Genomic DNA, 19,950 nt, shown 5'->3' with positions numbered 1-19,950 from the left:
GGGGGCATTTCAGGAGGTCTGGGACGGGAGCACAGGCAGGTGCTGGCAGGCGGCCAGCAACAAAAATGGCCGCCCCGCACCTCGCCTTTAAATTGCGCCTCCCCGGCCGCAGGTACGCCCCCCTGACCCCGTCGGACAAAGCGTCTGGCTGTAAATCAGGGGGCACTCCTGAAGATTGTGGCCGGGGCGTGAGCGGGGCGCTGCGCACGCCAATGACGTCATCGCCAGCGGCGCAGCACACTACCAGTTAGCGCCACCACTAACCTCCCGCGGGCAGTGCCTCGCCCGGGCGCTAGTTGGTTTGCGCCCCGTTAGCGCCCTCTTAAGGCGCTAACGGGAGGCGCAACCAACTGAATTTTCCCCCCGTGTTTTAAATATGAATAAATTACAAAATTTTCCCTTCCCCCATACATTGGAAGAAACTTAAATGACTGACAGCAAATCATCAATGAAAACATCTAGAATAGTTATTCACAAGGTTTATTTTCATACTGGACCAATGTGTTTTGAAAGACATTGAAGGAAAAAGGGGACACAACCCTTGCAGATGTAAACCAAAAAGGCTTTTATTTTGCATCCTATTTAGTATTTATGAATAACAGGTAAAGGTATGTAGAGGGTATCTATCTATTCCAATATGGGTTTGAAACAAATATCTTAAACCCTATAAATAATTTTTACTGAAGGGACCATACAGACTGACATGCACCATAATCAGCAAGCTGAAATGCAGTGCATTCTTGCAGCTTGCATTTACCATTTCTAGCTCTTTGAAAACTTTATTTTGCCTCTCATTTTATTTTTTCCTTCATGACCTCCCAAAACTATCAGCTCCAGGCTCAGATGATTTTGATTGCAACATAGATGGTTATAAGAAACTTGTACATATGTGGCCACCTAGTGGATAAAATATCATCTTCATATACTATCAAATCCCAAATCTTGTTTTTTTTTCACATCACAAGCTAAATATGGATCAGGAAATCTATTCAACTTGTATTGAATTATTCATACAGAAGGAAATCATACAGTACTCCGATCACACCATCTAACTGTTTCTTGAACGATTCAAAGGGGACTAAATTGGGCCGCATAGTGCCTGTTTTCCAGTTGCTACGTGTTCTCTCTCCTAAGGCTCCAAAAGAGCAGGCAGGAAGCATGGCCCTCCGCCATATTGGGCAAGGACAAACAAGGCTTCCTTTACCCACGCCTGAAGCAGGTGTTAGGCCCCTTATTTGCATATGCAACATTTCTAACGCCTGCTTCAGGTCCCTGCTGCAACTTTGGTTTGCCCCAAGGCAGCCAGCGCTGGTTGCCTCAGGGAAAACCAACCCTAAGCATCGGCTAAATAAAAAAAAGATAAGCAATCACCACAATCAGCATCCTGATCACCATTGCTCTCAGTCCCAAAATCCAGTCCCCCACAACCTCCGATCCCTCCGCCCATCTCCAGGACCCATGTCCCCTCATCCGAAGCACTGACCCTCGAGGCTGGGTCAGAGGGCCTGACTTCTGCTCCGGCAGTGCCATCTTCATTATGATGAGATCAGAGGTCTAATATCCAGGGCTCCTCAGACCTCGCCATTTGTGTCCGGGGAAATAACGCTGCCCAAAAGTTTGCGCTCCTGAATTTAACCCCCTAGGTCTTTACTTCCAATGTCCTGTCAGCTTGGCTCAGCTGGTAGTTCTCTGGTCTCTAAATCAGAAAGTTGTGATCCCATGCTCTGGAATTCCCTCCCTAAATCTTTCCACCTCTACCTCACAATCCTCCTTAAAACCCACCTTTTTGACAAAACTTTTTGTTCCTAATTTCTCCTTATTTGGCTTATTTTTTCTTGCATCTCTGTGAAGCGCATTAGGGCTGTTGGAATACTTATACCTTGAGCTACAAAATCTCCACAGTTTTCCGCCAATGTTTCTATATCTGCACTTACTTTTTGGCTAATGTTCATATTTTCCCTTACAGTTTTTAAGCTATATTTGGGGATTATTTTATTTCATGTATCTGAATGGCTGACCTTTCTATTTCTGTAAAGGATCCAGCCTTTAATATGTTCCTTCCTTAAGTCTTCATAGTGCAATTCTGGCCTATAACTACGGTCTTTGTAAAAGCTGCAACCACATATGCTTTCCCTTAATTGAGTCTCTACTTGCTGCCTTATGTTCTGATGATTTTTAGGAGGGTTTCTTATTCATAAGTGTTACAAATGTGCATAATATATTTATTGCAGTTTAAAAAATATTTTTTTTAAATGTTGAATCTTTCTATATTTTTGTTAAAATCAAACATGTTTATCCATCATAAGCATGTAGCTTGCATTATAAAGACAATGCAAAATTTCAACCTATTAAATATTTATATATCTAACATAAATTATTATATTCTATGTCAATAAAATCAATCCATCTACTACAGAACAGAAAACATTGACTAAAGTTATACACTTCAGAGACACAGATTGTTGAATGCAAGATTCAGCGATCTTTCATTTACATAATTTATTCAGGAACTGGAATTTAATTTTTTATACTACTCTTCCAGTCATACCTCTGAAAACAGTATATTTTAATAAATGCTGATAGAGATAGCTTATCATCATTCAATGGTAAATACTGAAGGGTCTCAATGTTGAAATTTATTTATATAAAAGTAATATTCAATGAACATGGAACTTGAAATATAAACAAAACTATATCAACAACAAATTATTAAAATTTGATGTTTTGGAACTTCTCCCTAATTTCTCACTTTTAATCCCTCATGGTGAAATTCAAGATGGTGATTTTAAAAAAGGGGAAAGAGCAGAGGAATAGGACTAATTGGGCAGCTCTTTCAAAGAACTGGCATAGGCACGATGGGCCAAATGGCCTCCTTCTGTGCTACAAGATACTATGACTCGATGAATTTTAACTCTGCCTCTCTGATGCAAACCGGGCAGCCAGGCGGTTAAAATCATCACGCCGAAGTCCCACTCTCTTCCGGCAGAAATAGGTGGGGTCCTTCTTTAAATCTGAAGATCGGGCTCTGGTGCCATAATTGGGGACCAACTGTTATTTTAACACGGGCCTAAGCAGGGAAGCGTTTGTGGCTTTCTCACCAGGTCAGCCTAGCAGAAAGAGGAGCCGAGGTCAGAAGAGGCAAGTCTAATTAATATTTTTCTACTTTCCTTGTGTGGTTAGGAGGAGGAAGGATGATCCTCCGGGTCCCATCAGGAAAGTTTAGATTACCCCTGCTCTGGGCTCCACACTCCTGATTGCGAAGCCCTCCCGAAACCCGATTCCCGCAACTCTCCCAAGTACCTGGAACCATTCCTTCAGTCCTCAGCAGCGGTCTCAATCCACCTGAGAATGTGCTCTAGCCCGCTGGTCAGCTGCCGCTGGCAACTGACCGGCATGCAGAGGAGGTCCAGGAGTTAAAATAACCTGGACCCCACACTACTAAGATCAGGTCGATTTGCTGCCTGCCTCGACACCTCCCCGCCCGATTCCTGCTACCAAGTTACTATCGGGCTGAAGCCTCTGGAGAGGTGTAAGATGCCTCACTAAAATCAGAAAAGACATGAATAAGCTCTCCATATTTAAATTAGTACTGATTAAAATCAATGTAACTTTGTATCACACTTCTAGTTCAAACAGAATACTTAATGGTAAGTTTTATTAAATAAATTTCACATTAATAATTTACCACGAAGCATCCTTTAAATAAGAAACACAAAACATGTTTAACAGTGCTATATATCTGAGAAGTAAGCAGTTTAAAAAAATAGAAATACGGTGTAAATCTTTTTCAAAAATGTCATGATCATCATCATTGTATATATACGGTCAAATGTAAAAAATAATTCAATATAAAAAATGAGAAACTGTACCTGATAACAGGAACCTATTTCAAGCACTGGCACACAGGCTAATTTTGCTTTTCTTCTTTACAGAGGTGGAAAAGTGATTTCAATGAAATAATGTACAATTGACAGATACATCATGTTACTGAGATATACAATAAGAAACCTAGTCAGCATTTGCTTTAGGTAACTACAAGTTTTCTAAAATTGGTTGAACATGAATAATATATTGTACCCAAAGCAGGTAAATATCTCAATATTTCAACATCTGTAACATTTTTATTTTTAGCTGTAGCTATGAAATCATGTGATTAGTCTTACCTTCATCTGCAGATGCCTCACTGCTGTAGCCATCATATTCAGCTGACAGAGGACTATATTTGAGTCTGGATTCCCACATGTAACCTTTGTGATGGTGTCTGCTGTCTGATGCTGCACCAGAGGCGATCTGTGTTTTGGACAAAGCCTCGTGATATTTGCCAAGCACCTCATCTTCACTGTCTGATGAGGAACCATGGTGGTCTCCATCACCATAGCTGTTATCTGGTCAACACAACAATGACAGTAAGCATCAGACACCAACCAGACACACCAGAATGATGAACAAGAACAAGTCGCCTGCTTAGTATGATAATCTGTACTATTTTGCCACTTGTTATTTAACATCTCAAGGTGTTATCCCATTTGTTTTTTAATATATCTTTTTAACAGATTTGATTAGTTCATTTGAGAAATACGTCAGACACTAATAACAATAGTGTATAACAATAATGTGGCTTTGATTAAGTACTTATGAAGATTATGAATAGATATATTGGGAGTGAATTTCCAGGGGGTTCCTGCAAACATTTACTTTAACTTCAGCAGATGAGCTGCAGGAGCCCCGGAAAAACGGCTGAAGTTACGGCAGATCCCTCCTTTTCCTCATCTACATGCTGCTCCTCGGTGACATCATCCAAAGACATGGCATGAGGTTCCATACTCTGCTCTACCTTTCAACCACCTCTCTGGACAGCTCCAATGTTTCTATGTTGGCAGTCAGCTTTTCCGACATCCTGTAATGGATAAATTCCAATTTTCACCGGTTAAAGATTGGGAAGACTGAAGCCATCGTCTTCAGCCAGTCCCCGCCACAAACTCCGTACCCTCGCCATTGATTCCATCCTCTTCTCTGGCCACTGTCTCAGGTTGAAGCGGACTGTTACCAACCTCAGTGCCCTATTTGTTCCCAAGTGGAGGTTCCGATCTCATATTCTCTCCATTACAAAGACCGCCTACTTCTGCATTCATAATATTGCCCGTCTTCATCCCTGCCTCAGCCCATCTGCAGCCGAAACTTTCATCCGTGCATTTGTCACCTCCAGACTTGACTACTCCAATGCTCTCCTGGCCGACCTCCCATCATCCACGTTCCATAAACTTCAACTCATTCAAAACATTTCTGCCTATATCCTAATCCTGCTCACCCCTTAGTCACTGATCTACATTGGCTCCTGGTCCCCCAATGACTCAAATTTAAAATTCTCATCCTTGTGAACGGTTCTGGTGAAAAGCTAACTCTGTTTCTCTCTCCACAGATGCTGCCTGACCTGCTGAGTGTTTCCAGCATTTCCTGTTTTATTTCATTAAATAGCTTCCCATACTCTCCTCCCAAATGCGCAGCTCAGGAATCTACTGCTAAAACAAAATGCGAGTGCTTTTATGTTATTGCATTCATTGTTCTTGACCCAAAATTGTCATTATGAGTGGAAAACTGCTTAATTGTTTCAAGTGCTGGTGAGTGCTGAACAGCACAGCTCAGCACTGCAGTCATTGGGCTAATGGCAGGGAACCTTGTCCGCTGCTAGTGACTATCAGAAAATTGCAGGTGCATTGTTCACGATTTTCTATTCACAACGGATAAAAATTCATTCAGTCATCCTCACGATCCTGTACAGTTAACTAATTAAGGACAATTAGCAGCCCATTAATAACATTACTAATCATTTACATGTTAGATGGTGCAGATTAACAACATTACAACTAAGACATTTCTCCTTCAGTAACAGAAAATTGCCATTAAATGATCAATACAACCGAACCGCAATGACACCAAAAGAACTCCTTGTTTGTCTCTAAATAGTGCCACAGTGATCCTGACCAAGTAGACAGAGCCCTAGTTTAACTATTTTTCGAATAATGATAAGGACAGCCTGTAATTAACATTTTTTACTATGGTGAACATAGCAATTGAAATAATTAAGTGTCATCTTGGCTCAATGCCTTTAAAGCAGAAGGTTGTTGGTTCAAGTCCCTCTAGGATTTGAGTATGTCATCTAGGCAGCCACTTCAATGTAGTACACAGGAAGTGCTACATTATTGGTAGTGCTCTCCTTTGCATTAGATGTTCAACAAAGGCCCTAAACTCTTGTTTCGGATCATATGAAACCATTTGGAGAAGGACATATAGTACTCCTAATATCCTGGCTGACAATTATCCCTCAAGCTATACCATCAAAATAAGTTAACTGGCCATTTATCTCAAATACTGTTTGTGGAACCTTGTAGTGCACAAATTGGTGTTGTATTGCCTACATAACTGTGACTACACTTCAAAAGTAATTAATTGGCTATGAAGTGCTGTTGGCTGCTTTTAGGATATGGAAGGTGCTATATAAATGCAAGTTCTTTTTTAAATTTAAGGGAAAAAATGGTTAAAAGTATAGATCACCTAATTATAAAAAGGCTTCTTAACTTGAAGGTGAAGTTCCTGTTTTTGCTAATTTTTGCAAAAAAGCAGACACAAGTATAAAGTGGTGGAATACTTTTTCAGTAAAATTAGATAGGAATTTCACCACAAAGTATGGTCACAAAATTAAAAATCCTCAAATGAAAGTATATAGTGGAAAATATTTTGCCCAATAAAATGTTGCATAGGTGGAATTCATAGCCATCAAAAGAAGTTAATGCTAAGTTATTTAATTTATTTTAAAAAGAGCTGTATAATTGGGAATTAAATTGCAGATTATACTGGTAAGTGCAGTCAGAGATAATCAAGTGTTTTAGAAAGTACGATGCTTCCGGTGGTGCTGGGAACCACTGAAATATGGGGGCAATTTTAACCTAACTCAACTGGTGGGAAACTGACCGGATCAGGTTCAACACTGGTTTTACACTGCGCCCAATTTTATCACCGGAGAGTAATATTGGGTGAGGTGTAAATCTAGTTATCCACTTTGGTGGCAAAAACAGGAAGGCAGATTATTATTTGAACGGCAATAGATTGGGAGATGGGGAAGTGCAAAGAGACCTGGGTGTCCTTGTGCACCAGTCGCTGAAGGTAAGCATGCAGGTGCAGCAGGCGGTTAAGAAGGCAAATGGTATGTTGGCCTTCGTAGCAAGAGGGTTCGAGTACAGGAACAAGGATGTCTTGCTGCAGTTGTACAGGGCCTTGGTGAGACCGCACCTTGAGTATTGTGTGCAGTTTTGGTCGCCTTATCTGAGGAAGGACGTTCTTGCCATGGAGGGAGTGCAGCGAAGATTCACCAGGCTGATACCTGGGATGGCAGGAATGACGTATGAGGAGAGATTGTGTCGATTGGGCTTATACTCACTGGAGTTTAGAAGATTGAGAGGGGATCTCATCGAAACCTATAAAATTCTGTCAGGTCTGGACAGACTAGATGCAGGAAGGATGTTTCTGATGGCCGGGGAGTCCAGAACCAGGGGTCATAGTCTAAGGATAAGGGGTAAGCCATTTAGGACTGAAATGAGGAGGAATTTCTTCACCCAGAGAGTGGTGAACCTGTGGAATTCTCTGCCACAGAGGGCGGTGGAGGCCAGTTCATTAAATATATTCAAGAAAGAGTTGGATATGTTTCTTGAGGCTGAAGGGATCAAGGGATATGGGGAAAAGGCGGGGACAGGGTACTGAGTTTGGATGATCAGCCATGATCACATTGAATGGCGGAGCAGGCTCGAAGGGCCGAATGGCCTACTCCTGCTCCTATCTTCTATGTTTCTATGTTTCTATGTTAGTGTTCCACCCATTCCTGTCAGTTTCCTGCCAGGCATGTTAGGTTATAATTGCCCCCAGAATCTCTGGAAATAACAAGTCATGGTTGAATAATGCTGGTTGAAGTGTTAGAATGGTACCCTGAAGTTTCACTAGATTATCTTTGAGGCTTAATGAAAAGATTTTACAGAGATTTATCATCTCAGAAGTTTTGCCTTGGTCATCCCTTGCAGGTGATTACTTTTGTTGGTCAGAGTCCATGATAGGGAAGGAGATAGGAGGTGGTGTGGCACTATTAGTTAAGGAGAATATTATCGTGCTGGAGAGGGAGGATGTCCTGGAAGGGTCAAGGACAGAATCTATTTGGTTAGAGTTAAGAAAGTAGAGGTACCATTACACTACTAGGTGTATTCTAGTGGGAAAAATATGGAGGAGCAAATTTGCAGAGAAATTACTGAGAGATGCAAGAACTATAGAGTAGTGATAATGGGGGACTTCAACTATCCTAATACAAACTGGGATAATAATAGCGTCAAGGGCAGAGAGGGGGAAGAATTTCTGAAGTGTGTTCAGGAGAACTTCCTTGATCAGTATGTTTCCAGCCTAACGAGGAAGGAGGCATTGCTGGATCTGGTTCTGGAGAATGAGATAGGTCAAGTGGAGCAAGTGTCAGTGTAACCATTCTATGGGGGTGATTTTGCCAATGGGGCGGTTGGAGGCAGGACTGCTGCTTGTCGGGTTTTAGTCCCGCCTCCATCGACTTGTGGCCAACCTACGCTATTTTCCCTTGATTGACCTGGTTAAGCCCACCCAGCGGGCTTAGCAGCCCAATTAAGGGGAAGCCAGTTACAGAGAACGTCAGCGTATGATGTTTCATCTGTCAAAAATTTCTGACAGATGAATTGTCATCGTTTGACAGCTTTGAGAAGCTGTCAAACACCGACATTCTCTGTTGTTTGGTGAGTTCTTGTACTCATGGCTCACCAAACCTCTTTTGTGAGCAGAAAGCAGATGGCTGTTGCATCGGAGAATGCAGCAGCCATCTGTCATAGCTGCCATTGAGATGCCGGAGCCTCCGCATCCCCAACGATTGAAGCCTGCAGGAAGAAACAAAGGTAAGGAAACTTTTTCTATCACTTTTCACTCACCTCACATACTTACCTCCCTACACTTGCACCCATCACTCACCTCCACAGCACACTTTAAGACCCCTGCGACCCCTGCAGACCCACTGCTCGCCTTGCTGACCCTGGCGGGGTTTCCCAACGTCGGGAAGCCCGCACCTATGATGGAAAAATGGGGATAATCCTCTTAACTGCCTGTTAACAACCTGTTAACAGGCAGTTAAGTGGCTGTAATCCCCTTTCCGCCTCCAGGAGATGGGACCCAGTGCGGGTCGGGTACCCGCCTCCTGGGAAGATGGCACGGAGGCGGGATGGGTACCTGTCCCCAGATTCTGCCATTTTCCCGGCAGTCCCACCTCCAAACCCACCTCCTCAGGGCTGGCAAAATCACCCCCTATGATTCTATGATTCAAAAGCTACACCAGTAGCAAATATACCAGCACAACTTTAATTCTAAGTACTACTTAGAGAAAATATTAGGTGACATTGTTTGCCACAATAAGGAACAAATACAATTCATGCATGCTGCTTGATTTCTTTTGAGGTAAACATATAAAGTAAAAAAAGGGTAACTTAATACAAACAAGAAAAGCAAGCCACTTCTTTCCACTATCATGTACAATTTGCCCTAGAATCATAGAATGGTTACAGCACAGAAGGCGGCCACTCGGCCCATGCCCGGCTCCTTGCAAGAGCACCTCAGCTAGTCCCATTCCCCCGCCCTTTCCCCGTAGCCTTGCAAATATTTTTCTTTCAGGTACTTATCCAACTCCCTTTTGAAAGCTGTGATTGAGTATGCTTCCACCACCCTTTCAGGCATTGCATTCCAGATCTTAACCACTCGCTGAGTAAAAAAGTTTTTCCTCATGTCACCTTTAGTTCTTCTGCCAATCTGTTTCCTCTGGTTCTCGACCCTTCTGCCAATGGGAACAGTTTCTCTCTATCTACTCTGTCTATACCCCTCATGATTTTGAGCACCTCTATCAAATCTCCTCTCAACCTTCTCTGCTCTAAGGAGAACAACCCCAGCTTCTCCAGTCTATCAACATAACTGAAGTCCCTCATCCCTGGAATCATTCTTGTAAATCTTTTCTGCACCCTCTCTAAGGCCTTCACATCCTTCCTAAAGTGCGGTGCCCAGAATTGGGCACAATACTTCTGTGAGGCCGAAACAGTGTTTTATACAGGATAATCATAACTTCCACACTTTTGTACTCTATACTTCTATTCATGAAGCCCAGGGTCCCATAAGCTTTTTTAACTGCTTTCTCAACCTGCCCTGCCACCTTCAACAATTTGTGCACATACACCCCAAGGTCTCTTTGTTCATGCATCTGCTTTAGGGTTGTACCCTTTAGTTTAGATTTCCTCTCTTCATTCTTTCTACCAAAATGTATCACACTTTTCTGCGTTAAATTTCATCTGCCACGTGTCCGCCCATTCCACCAGCCTGTTTGAAGTCTATCACTATCCTCCTCACTGTTCATTATACTTCCAAGTTTTGTGTCATCTGCACATTTTGAAACTGTGCCCTGTACACCCACATCCAAGTCATTAATATATATCAAGAAAAGCAGTGGTCCTAGAACTGACCACTGGGGAACACCACTGTGTACCTTCCTCCAGTCCGAAAAACAACCGTTCACCACTACTCTCTGTTTCCTGTCACTTAGCCAATTTCGTATCCATGCTGCCACTGTCCCTTTTATTCCATGGGCTTCAACTTTGCTGGCAAGCCTATTATGTGGCACTTTGTCGAATGCCTTTTGGAAATCCATGTACACCATATCAACCGCATTTCCCTCACCAATCCTCACTGTTAACTCATCAAAAATCGATCAAGTTGGTTAAACACGATTTGCCTTTAACAAATCCGTGCTGGCTTTCCTTAATTAATTCACACTTGTCCAAGTGACTGTTAATTTTGTCCCTGATTATTGTTTCTAAAAGCTTCCCCACTACCGAGGTTAAACTGACTGGCCTGTAGTTGCTGGGTCAAAGTCCATATGAGCCAAAACTGTAACATGCATCTTATCATATGTATTTATGACAAGATTATGTAGTTCTTTACTTTGGTACTGATAATCTATTATTTATTATTGTAACAGAATTTTACATCAACTGTTACACTAAATGTGTTTCTGCTTGACAAAACCTTCTACCTCCTGTGAAGATTAAATAGTGCTTGTCATTTCTACTCTTAAGCGATAACTAGAAATCAAAGGACACAAATTATAGTGTCATTTGAGAAAATGACATTAGTGACTATTTGATACCCATATTCAGTAGCTTTCTGTTTCTTTTCTATCTCATGTAGCCCTATTTCCATTAAAAATAGTGGATACCAGTAATTAATGACAAGTGACACTATCTTTAAAAACTTAAAGATTGAAATTATGCCATTAATTTCAGAATGACATTCAAACAGTAACTTGCTGCTTAAATTATTCTCTCGGTTATAGACTCAAACTCAGAGAATTAACTGAAAGGTTAGAAAAAAATATTAAAATCATTAAGTAAAGGGAAAATCAATAATGATTGGTGGCACAAGTACCACAGTGTCTTCTTAATGAATTATTATTCATGTGGGTTTAAATGAACCTTCCGAGTCCTAAATTTCACCCCTCTCCCAATCGCTTTTTATGAAAGCCTGTTTAGTTTCAAGTATATATTATTAGATAGGTCATCTGTGTTAGAGTGGTCGGATGGGGGCAGCAGCCAGGTACTTCCCGCTCAAGAGAATGGAAACATTGGAGGGAGTCACCTTGGTAAGCTTTTTTTTACCCTTTAGAAGTTTATCACAAAGTAATATTAGCAGACAAAAAGAACTGCAAATACCCAAATGTCTGAAATAAAAACAGAAAATGGTGGCAATACAGAGATCCCTCAGCATCTGAAAAGGCAAAAGGTAGGTTAACTTTTGGGGTACAAGTCCTTCATCAAAACTGGAAAGGGAAGATAAGTGAACCCTTTTATAGTACTTACTAAAATAAAGAGAGGTGAGGACAACATAGATGTCGCTAGTGAAATACAGTAAATGCTCATACAAAACAAACTGCTTTATTAGCCTGTGAATGGATTTTTTTTACAAACTGGAAAGATGTGAAAAATGCTGGATGATATACAAACGTCATTTCAATCATGCTAAGAAAAAGCTTAGAAAGACAAAATATGAGCACAACATCTCCAAAATGGAAGGGAGAAAAGTAAAATGTCAAAGAGAGGAAATTGGGAGAGACAGCTAAGGTTTGAAGCTGCTGAAGTCAGTGCTCGGATCAGGGGGCTGTAAAGTGCTCCAGAGGAAAATTAAATACTGTCCCTGACATCTGTGTTGAGCCTGGTTGGACCAATTTAGAAGGAAAGATCAAAATGGTGATGGCAGAGCGGATTGAAGCGGTGAGCCACATGGAGATTAAGAACATGCTCGAGGATAGATCAGAGATATTCACAAGCTATCTTACCTTCCTTGCAAAATTATGGTCGATAGTGTCAGGGACACATAATTAAAAGTCTTGCATATAACACATGTCACACATTAAATGCACATTAAAGTACCCACAGCATGAAAAACCATTCATCTCACTTTACTGAATTGCTCAATTATCTGTCAGAAATGTTGATTAATTTAAGTGTAGACAGATACAAATAGCTCCCTATTATGCAAGCTACCAATCATAAATGAAGAGCTCACACAGAACCAACCAATTCAATCATTCAATTTATTTCTAAAAGTATCAAACAGCTACCACCCAACAACCAATCACATTACTCAAGTTACTTTTTTCAAATTGATTTCAGCTGCCATTTTAATTTCTGGTCAAATCTATATATATAAATTGGTCGATCTGTCATTCTGTCTATCTGTCATTCTGTCAGTCATCGCGTGTGCGTCTGGCGGGCTATGCACTCGAAAGTTACAGGGCGTACCTACGCGCGCGTTACCTCCAAAGAAAGCTTACGCTTCCGAGACGGTTTTAAGCGTATTTACGTTTCGGCCGGGCTAAAATCGCGCCCGCGGTATCCGAAAAACCTTCAACATTCCGCTCATTAGCATCTCATTATCCGCTCATTAGCGACAGAGTGACCTCGAGGTCGACCAATCGTACGGCGGCTTGCTGCCGCGTGCGGCCGGGCCCTCCTACGGTCGAGTGACGGGACGATTGACCAATCCTACGCTTTGGTGACCTGACGGTCGACCAATCGGTGCGTGTGTGCCCGGGCCTTATCGTTCTGAACCGAGGTGAGTCGCCGCCATCTTGATTCCAAACTTTTCCTTTCTTTTTCCCGCTTTCTGCGTCTTTAAAAAAAACGTTGCTTTTAAAACACATATTGTTTTAAAAAAAAATGATTTAGAAACGAATTAACTTATCTAATCTCATTAATTTTCCTACCTTTCCCCGTTTTTCCAGGTAGGCCTCGAAGCCTCGGCTTCTCCTCCGCACCCACGCCCGAGCTAGGCACCTCCCGGCCCCACTCGAAGGCTGGAGGGGCGGGACTCAGCCCAGCGCCGCTACCTTACTAAAGGGTGCGCGCGCAGCAGGAGCTGAGACGCAGCGTCTCTCTCTGGCTCGGCCGGGGGGCGGGGCTTGCTGAGCGTCAAGAATTACCCTGGCAACCGGGCCTGCCGGCCGTCTCGCACAGCCGCAATCGGCGGTCTTCACCTCGGGGGGGGGGGGCGCGACCCTCGGGGGGGGGGGGGCCGCGACCCTCGGGGGGGCCCCCCCACCCTCCCTCCCCGCCCTCCCTTCCCCCCCTTCCCCCCTCTCTCACCCCCTTCCCCCCCTCTCACCCCCTTCCCACCCCCGCCCTCCCCCCTCCCCCCTCCGTCGCTCTCTCTCTCTCTCTTCCAACAACAACATGCCCTCGAAAAAGCCTCGGCACCGCCGGGCACTTCAGCTAGTTGAATATATAGCCATATAACATTTATAACATAATACAAGAATTAAATCATTTTGAAAAAAACACTACTCACCCTAAAATCAATGATTATATGTTAGAAAAACCTCCAAGGCATTACCCTCACACAATCATGTTCCTCTACTGAAGGAAAGGGCTTCAAATCTCCTGCCCTCTCCAGCTTATTTTGCATACCAGGGCTTTGTCTGAGTGAAGAATTATGGACTACCAGAATCACCTTGTGCATATCATGCTAATGGACTCTAACTCCAGAATATACCAATGTTAATCTGTGTGTATTGTGTTCAGCGGTGTCGTCCAGTGCTGACCCATTTGGAGTTTACAGGGATCAGCTGGAAGCATGTACCAATTTACTTCAGTGATACAGGAAAGAAAAAGATTTACTGACTAAAGTAGGCTATCATGATACTCTACGTACCAGCCAGGCTTCATCTGATGAGGGTAAATGCTATTTTGGCAATTGATGTCTACAGTTTTTGTTCAGGCATGGTGAAGTGATGATGTTTTTAACTACTATTACTCTAACCAAAAATAACATTGAGAAAAGGCTACAATGGTACTACGTAGTCTAAGAACCAATGTCTGTTTAATAGAGCTGTATGGGGAGTTTCAATGCTAAAACACAGTGCCAGTGGAAGGCTTTGCACCTAACATTACATAAATGGCAATTACATCGCCGCCTACAGGTGTAACAGGTACTGCAGATAAATTGGCACTTATAAAATGGGTTTCCCATTGACAAAGCCTGACATTAGGAGTTTTCAATGCATTTTAAGATTGAATGTTGCAACCCACTCAACATTTTTAATATAGAATAGATTTTTTCATTAAGGTAGTACCTACTATCTAGTAGTTTTATATGTAAATTGGGAGGATAAAACTTCAGGCTTTGGTCAAGGCTGCCTCTAAAACACAAGGTCTGTAACCAACTGTAGCACCTTGGCTAAGATCAATGAACTGAGTACGAACCGCGGATTACATCTAGGACTCTCCGACCTGAATGGCTCAGGGATGGTAAGTTTACCCCTGAACTATTTCTACACCATTTTTAAGTCCTGTGATAAATTTTAACAGGTGACAGATGACTTAAAGTCAATCCAACTTCTCACAAAGTTTTAGACATGAATGATGACTTTAACTGCATGCATAATTTTTGAAAGAATTCTTGTAAAACATCATCAAAAGTAACAGATGGACATGGAAAGAATATCATTACTGAAGTTATCCTTGAAGAATAAGAAAAAGTGAAATAGAGGACTTCTCTAACACAAAGTCAGAAACAGATATGTTGCCACGGTTCCAAAAGTTAGAGTAGAAAGTTCCGGAATCTTTTAATAGTGCTTGTGACAGAGCACAGTAGTTCAGGCTGAAGTTATACAGCAGATCAAGTTGGAAAAATGCACCTCACCTCTGTCTGAAGTTTTCTTTTCTTTTTTTTCTTTCTTGACCGTTTTGCTTTTTTCTGATATTTTGGTACATGAGAGTTCTCTTTCTCCTTTTTTCTTAAGTTCTTTTTGTCTTTGTAACTCATTTTTATGATCTGTGGAGTGTTTTTTACCATTTGAAAGACTCTCCTCATGCTTTTTAGAACATTTTTCTGAAGGATCTGGTTTATTGGAAGTCGATTTCTTTGCAGCTTCTGATAGCCAGCGGCTTGACTTTTTCACTTCATTATCTTTTTTTTGCCCTTCCACTACAGTAGTTTGGTCAGTTCCTTTGTTATCCCCAATATCAATTACTGATGACTTCCTTTTGCCCTTTCCATGCACCTGCTCTTTCTGTTTATCCATAGCTACATATGATTCATTCTTGTGCACTTTACTATTTGAGGCTTCAGTTTTATGTTTGCTAGACTTGGTTGAACTATTTCTTTTGTCTTTTAAAGGTAGATCATTAACTTCGTTGTTGGTCTTCTTCAAACCTACATCAGATGACATGCATTTGAACTTTTTAGTATTTTCTTCTATTGTTTGAGACTCAGGTGCTTGTGTAGCACCATTGCAATCTGAAATCGATTTATCTTTCTTGAATAGTGATCCTTTGCCACCTCCATGATTCTTTCCTTTCTGCTTTAGACTTTTCTTGAATTCTGTGTCTGTTAACATCTCTGATTCCGAAAGGTGACTTTTTGACGTTTTGTGCCGTTGCACTTCCTTGTGTCCCACAGTAACATCTGAAATATCTGTGTGTTGTGGAGAAGCAATGTTTTCCACTGGTTTATGAACCAGTACATTATAATCCTTTGTACTTGTCTCTGCAGAAACATCACCTATTAAACTACTAACTGAAGATTGGTGTTGAAATTGCCTCTGCCTTTTTTCTTTTTTAACTTCTGATACAACATACCTTGCACTATCTTGCAACGTTCCTGAATTAACATTCAGTTCACTATTTGTTGCATATTCTTTTGTTTCTTCTCTTTCTTCAGTAGACAGCTTCTTTGTTTTAACTTCTGAGCTGTTACTTGGAGATGCTGAACTATCATCTGCACAAACTTCAGAAGGTTCCTCTTCTGTACGCAAGCCACTTAGCATATGTGTTACCTGCTCTGTGAATGAATCAGCCACAGTGTACCCAGCCTGCCCAACTGCATCACTCAGGTCCTCTACAGCACTGCTAAGCTGCTCGACTAAAGAGGACACTGATGGCAGGCTTTGTTGAAAACTCTTGAAAAACGACATTTAATCAAGCAGTCTTTTTAACCCCAAGAAAGCAAAACCCCATTCAGATGCATAGTGTAATTGGTTAATGTTGCCAAATTGGTCATCCTTTTCAGCTTACCTCTGTTAGTAAATAAATGCAAAGGGTTTAAAATTATGATATGCACATCTAATAAACATATAAGTGCAATTTTTCAACAATTGGCATATGGCACATTTATTCATGAGCCACTGGCGTATGGCCCTTATTTCAGATTTAAGAACAAGTAAAGAAAGATATAGGAAATATGATCTCCATAGATTTGTAACCAGCCTGTATGCTGATCTTGATGCGCCGCAAACATGCACCTTGGTGTCAACATTTAGGGCCAATTTTCTTATTTTTGCATTACGGACAGGGAACCTTGCCTGACAAATGCATAAATGGGGAACTCGCAGGTGCCTAATCCATGATTTTACATCCATTGGTTCCCCAGTGGTAACGCAAAGTTGGAAAATGACTTTTGGCCATTTGGGACTCTGTAAATCGAGTATTTTAAAAAATTCGTTTATGGGATGTGGGCATCGCTGGCAAGGCCAGCATTTATTGCCCATCCCTAATTGCCCTTGAGAAGGTGGTGGTGAGCCGCCTTCTTGAACCGCTGCAGTCCGTGTGGTGAAGGTACTCCCACAGTGATGTTAGGGAGGGAGTTCCAGGATTTTGACCTAGCGACGATGAAGGATCGGCAATATACTTCTAAGTCAGGATGGTATGTGACTTGGAGGGGAACTTGGAGGTGGTGGTGTTCCCATGCGCCTGCTGCCCTTGTCCTTCTAGGTGGAAGAGGTCGTGGGTTTAGGAGGTGCTGCCGATGATGCCTTGGCGAGTTGCTGCAGTGCATCTTGTAGATGGTACACACTGCAGCCACGGTACGGCGGTGGTGGAGGGAGTGAATGTTTAAGATGGTGGATGGGGTGCCAATCAGGCGGGCTGCTTTGTCCTGGATGGGTTGAGCTTCTTGAGTGTTGTTGGAGCTGCACTCATCCAGGCAAGTGGAGAATATTCCATCACAGTCCTAACTTGTGCCTTGTAGATGGTGGAAAGGCTTTGGGGAGTCAGGAGGTGAGACACTTGCCGCAGAATACCTAGCCTTTGACCTGCTCTTGTTGTCACAGTATTTATTTGTTTCCCATATACCCATGGGAATCATACAAAATGTAGGAATCCACATAGAAATAATAGAAAACTATTAGGTGTAATGATTGTTGAGTTATACAGAGTAAATTATTTGGAGAACATGAAGACTCACTGGACCGTAACTCACTATTGTGATGCAATTAATATTACTTGAATTCTATTCTAACTAAATTAAATAAAAATGACCTCTAAATTATTGATGATTTTATTAAAAGAATGATACAATTCAAAAGAATTTCATTCAATTGGAATCTGAAGATTGATATTCTAGAAGAATTAATAGGATGTTTGTATTTCTAACAACTTTGTAAAGCAATTGAGTTAAATAAGAGAGTTACATTTGCACATACTAGTTTTTTTCTAGCAAAATAGACATTTTTCCACTTTCAGAAAACTTAAAAAGGTTAAGACCTAAAATAAAGCACTTACGGGTATTTTCTTGTAAATCTTTGTTGGCCCTGTATTCTGCATCAAGGCACGGAAACTCTCCTATATTCTCAAAGCACAGTCTTTTGTTGATATATAGAAAGAGGAGGATCATGAGAATGATAATCACCCCAACAGCAGAGAGGAAGCCAACTGCCTCTGGCGATACTGAAAAAGAATGAAAGACATTAAAATTATATCTCCAAGTGATCCCATGGGCACTGCAACCAAATATATTTTTATACAGATATCAATTGTCACCAAAAAGTGTCAGCCTTGGCTCAGTGGTAGTACGCTCACCCGAGTCAGAAAATTGTGGGTTTATCCCATTATAATAGTGAGCACCATTAGCCTATGTGTTTAAGTCTTGGACTGGGATTTAAACCTACAACCTTCTAACTCCGAGGCAAGAATGCTACCAATTGAGCCACACCTATCTATATATGAGATAAGCTTGCAATAAATACATAACTTGTCAGCTACTTTACTTTTATACTTGCAGTTTCCAGAGACTGATCAAATACAAATACAGAAAAAAGAATTCACTAAAAATATTAGAGTAGAATTTCCGGTCTTCGGGAAGGGGGGATACAATTCCAGCAGGGAGGCCGTAATTTGTGGCGGAACCCGAATCTGCCAGGTTTCTGCTCCTCACAACTTCCCTCACAAATGGTACGCGAGGAGGGTCTATCATCATTACATCAACTTTGGGGTATGTCTGGGGATATTCCCAGAGTACCCGGGGAATTCCATCCAGTTCACCCCTAATAAGCCCAGCGGAACCTATGCAATTTCCATTCTAGGCCTTCTGACGGTCCCAAAACTGAAGAAAACAAAGGTAATTAGCCCCTCTGGGGTTGATTACCTTTGTAAGACTGGCTCTATGCTCCCTGACTGGCATTGATAATTTTTTTTTACAACTTTTTTCGGCTTGCTTCAGGCCTCCAGCATCCCCTTTCAGAGTGGTACGGTGCCGTTGCAACTTCCACATTCACAGCAAAGCAGGCACCTCTGATGCACCACTATAGGCACAGGTGCTCGTCCCAAATATTAAAATAACCCCGTCCCTCAGATTTTGGAAAGAGTCAATAGCAAGCCAAAGTGGCGTGAAGTCCTGCCTCATGGCATTTCCAACCCCTCCAGAGGCACTGTGGGATTTTGGGGCAATTGAAAATTATATTGGGAGGAGTATTTTCATTGTAAGTACTGTTCCCTTGTAGATACTGCAATAAAACAGTTTATAAATCTCCTGTTCCACTATCTGCGCCCATGCTTTCAGTTGCCTAGGCTTTAAGCTCTGGAATTCCCTCCCTAAACCTCTCTGCCTCTCTACCTCTCATAGAGTCATAGAGTCATAGAGTAATACAGCACGGATAGAGGCCCTTCGGCCCATCGTGTCCGCGCCGGCCATCAAGCCCTGTCTAATCTAATCCCATATTCCAGCATTTGGCCCGTAGCCTTGTATGCTATGGCATTTCAAGTGCACATCCAAATGCTTCTTAAATGTTGTGAGGGTTTCTGCCTCCACAACCCTTTCAGGCAGTGAGTTCCAGACTCCAACCACCCTCTGGGTGAAAAAGTTCTTTCTCAAATCCCCTCTAAACCTCCCGCCCTTTACCTTGAATCTATGCCCCCTAGTTATCGACCCCTCTACTAAGGGAAAAAGCTCCTCAGCATCCATCCTATCTATGCCCCTCATAATTTTGTACACCTCAATCATGTCCCCCCTCAGCCTCCTCAGCTCCAAGGAAAACAAACCCAACCTGCCCAGTCTCTCTTCATAGCTGAAGCGCTCCAGCCCTGGTAACAT

At 42.0% G+C, this 19,950-nt stretch overlaps 1 protein-coding gene across 7 annotated transcripts in view; it reads right to left on the bottom strand.

Moving 5' to 3' along the window:
• Positions 1-19,950, bottom strand: part of LOC147121110 (synaptotagmin-14-like) — a 262,320-nt gene that overhangs the window by 122,285 nt on the left and 120,085 nt on the right. For 2 of the 7 annotated variants that reach the window (XM_085980841.1, XM_085980846.1), the window contains exons 3-4: positions 18,144-18,308; positions 4,164-4,385 (exon numbers count right to left, since the gene is read on the bottom strand). In XM_085980841.1, the coding sequence (XP_085836967.1) occupies positions 4,164-4,385; positions 18,144-18,308 (387 nt within the window). The other 5 variants (XM_085980831.1, XM_085980836.1, XM_085980854.1 and 2 more) reach the window with 4 other exon arrangements.

This window comes from Somniosus microcephalus, chromosome 3, assembly GCF_052327205.1.
Source record: "Somniosus microcephalus isolate GS21.2 chromosome 3, FLI_Smic_1.0, whole genome shotgun sequence".
NCBI classification, from domain to species: domain Eukaryota; kingdom Metazoa; phylum Chordata; class Chondrichthyes; order Squaliformes; family Somniosidae; genus Somniosus; species Somniosus microcephalus.
This window is presented reverse-complemented; position numbering and strand designations above follow the sequence as displayed.